This window comes from Bidens hawaiensis, unplaced genomic scaffold (genome assembly GCF_021521415.1).
Source record: "Bidens hawaiensis isolate Kalapana, Puna unplaced genomic scaffold, B.hawaiensis_p1.1 tig00000055_1, whole genome shotgun sequence".
NCBI classification, from domain to species: domain Eukaryota; kingdom Viridiplantae; phylum Streptophyta; class Magnoliopsida; order Asterales; family Asteraceae; genus Bidens; species Bidens hawaiensis.
In genome coordinates this window covers 3,240,925-3,244,179 of record NW_027491016.1, presented here as the reverse complement: position 1 = coordinate 3,244,179, position 3,255 = coordinate 3,240,925, and the positions used below count along the sequence as shown (strand labels likewise).

General features: G+C 35.7%; 1 protein-coding gene across 1 annotated transcript; it reads right to left on the bottom strand.

Annotated features, from left to right (window-relative positions):
* Positions 1–563: 563 nt before the first annotated feature.
* On the bottom strand, positions 564–1,043 carry LOC143626992 (uncharacterized). The gene has a single exon (XM_077096929.1). The coding sequence runs from the start codon at positions 1,041–1,043 to the stop codon at positions 564–566; it is 480 nt and encodes a 159-aa protein (XP_076953044.1).
* Between the last annotated feature and the right edge of the window lie 2,212 nt (positions 1,044–3,255).

Here is a 3,255-nt window from a genome sequence, read left to right as displayed (position 1 = left end):
TTAGACCGACAAATATTTATTCAGCTACAACTTGAATAATAAATGACATTCGTTACAACACATTTTGATTAAAAACTCTGATCATTATGAAGGCCTGCGTGACGAGTTGTTTATTTGGTTTGATGTTTGTTAATCTAGTCACTAAAATAACTTGCTTTACATTAATAACTCAGATTGTCAGAACTCAACATACGCAAGGAAGAACAAAACCACGAATCACTCAAGGCAACTTTTTTTAGTCGGGAGCGAAGACGAAAATTGTTCCTATTAATGTCTTTATGCAAGTAAATTTTGTTAAAGAGTGACACCATAGGAATATCGTCCATTTCTTCAAACTTGACCTTAGAGCTATCGCGATTGCGAAGTTCGTATATAATTTGGGGATATAAACTTAAACTTAATATAGCGCGCATAAAAGAACAAGTATCATATTTCCTCAAATCATGCTTAAAATCATTCATTCTTCCAAGCATAAATCGTCAAACAAAACCTCAAACTCCGCGACAGATCAACACTCGCACCACCAACCAAACAAGTTCGAAACATGAAAACCGCACTTCCGGCTATCGATCCAAACGACCAATCATGCACATCCCAGTACACTTCCACATGAATCCCATCAACCAAAATCTTGTCATTCCCTCTAAACTTCCAACCAAATGCTTCACTTGCATCACTATCTCCCCATCTACCCGCACCGCGAGCCACGGATCATCAAGCCCGAACGTGTCACATTCAATCTCAAGGTCATGAACTCGACCATCATCCTTAAATTTCGCTTTCGTCCCATAAACTTTCCCTCCCAAAACATGTTCCCGTTTCGACAAACAAATCGAATTCGACAAACTTTTATTCTCCTTCAACATTTCTTTCCTCATATCCCCAATCAACAACACCATATCCCCATTAACAACCAGACCCACGAAGAAATTATGGATCGGTTCGGGGCTGGACCCGAATTCGGCATCCGTGAGGTCCCAGTTGACGTTGAAAGTATCGAAATCGACGTGGACCGACTTCGAGCCTTTTCGTTTGGAGAACATGGAAGGCTTGATATGAACAACATGTTTATGTGATGGATGTTTAAGTTGTATACTAAAAGAATGACCCATAATATTCTTGGTCCAGTTGATAATAATTAAGCTAGATTTGCTAAGTAGTTTGCATTGGTAAACACATGTGACTGAGTTTTGAGATGGTTTGGTTTTACTTACAGAAGTGTAACATGATGAGTCTGCAACTTGAACTCCATTTTGGTTGAAACAAGATGGCAAAATAATATCCTTCATTGTTATGGAGTTATTGATGAAAGATTCATTTAATATTAATGTGAGAAGAAGAAGAAACTAGGTATAAGGGGCAGGGAATCTAAGACTAGATTTAAATGATTTTGATTTTGAGGGAATTGGAAGAAAGGAATTAGAGAATAATAAAATAATAATACTCGTGATTGGTTTGTTAAAACCTTGAATTGAGGTGAGTCTAAACAAGCTTATGTTTGAGCTTGAGCTTTTATTAAGCTAATCTGATTAACGAGCTCAAGAAGCTTCGGTTACTAAGCTAGACTGAGTTAACGAGTCTGTTATTTATGTAATTTCTTTTTTTTTAAATATGTTTAGACAACTAGTATTATTGTTGTTATTATTATAAAATTAATAAAATAGTATATATTCTGTAATGTATGAAATTTTTAATTACAAATGTATAGGAAAAGTATAGTTATATAATTTACAAATGATAAGTGAGCATAAATCAAACTTGAAAAACTGCATAAGAGTTCGAGTTTTTCTAAAACTCGAAACGAGTCAAGCACGAGTTTAGAGGAGCTAAGACTTACTAGGCTCGTTTACACTATTAAATATAAATTGAAATTAAACAAAAAGAAATGAAAAGTATTCATAATTGTGAGTTATGAAAACAAGTGATTCTTAGGAAAATTTGTAATAATATGGAGTGGGGCGTGTGTGTTTCGTGTATGTCACGTCATGTATTTATCAAGCTGCAGGCTGGTGGTGCCAACCCATAAATTCGTTGGCTGGGACCAACCCCTTTTAGGAAATAAGTGTACACGGTGAACTACACTATCAACTTTGGAAGATTGCATATATTAAACTAAATTTATTCACTTGATTGAATTAATTTTTTTTTTATATTAAGAATACAGAGGTAGACCTTTAAGAAAAGAATATTACATGGGAAAAACTATCTGTAGTGGTTTAACTAAAAAGTGAAAATGTCACTGTAACGTATGCATAGGGATTCTCACTAACTTTTCAACAAAAAATACATGATGGTTTAACCAACACAATTATTTACTTAATTCTTTTTTGGTTATAAATATATGAACAAATGATTCTGATTGGTTGGAAAGTTGACGGATCCCTCGCTAAGAGCCATGGAGCACGCTATTGCCTTAGCCCATTGGAGCTTTTTTTTCCTTTGGCGCCCATGAGTAATGAGTTGGCTGAAGGTTAGGAGCGTTAAAAGTGTGGCGTGGCTTGGGGTGCCACATCCACAACACTTGGTCTTAGAGGTCGAGAGACCATTCACATCATCATGTCAAGCTTCCATCTCACGAACCACCAACGTTCTCTTTTCCTACATAGTGGCAGCTCGCTACCGCACAAGGACTCTCCTCTTGTTACGTCTCCAACGTCTTTCTCTCTTTCACATCAGTCGTATGTTGTTCCGTGGATGCAAATGGTCATACTAAGACGAATTTTAAAAGGGAAAAAATGTTCGGATTTATTTATTTATAGAATTAGTTACACAAATGGCCTTGTTTAGACATTGCAACTTTAGCCTTCAAGTTTTAAAATTATGTTGTTAGACCAATTGTTAATCAAAGCGTAACACTAACGATCATTGTAATAGATGATCATTAACTTATTCCGCTAAGAGCGTGTAAACAATAATAATTAAGTGCTTGACATATTTAGTAAACCCCTCCTACTTCATAGGAGAAACCATGTGATATGTATTCTATCTCAGGTTGTCACATATCTATGGAATGACATATCATAGCCTCTCCCACTTCCAATAATAATATTATTGTAATATGTATGTGAATCTCTAAAAAAGCAAGTGAGATAGAAAAGGGTCTTTAGTTACTTATTTTGCCACATAATCAGAAAGGGCAAACACGACCACGACCACGACAATATGATTGAGCTAAGTTTAATTCTGATTACCAAGTTAAACCGATACATATATTTTGTTTATGACCTATCAGCCGAGCCAAGACTGGTATCACAC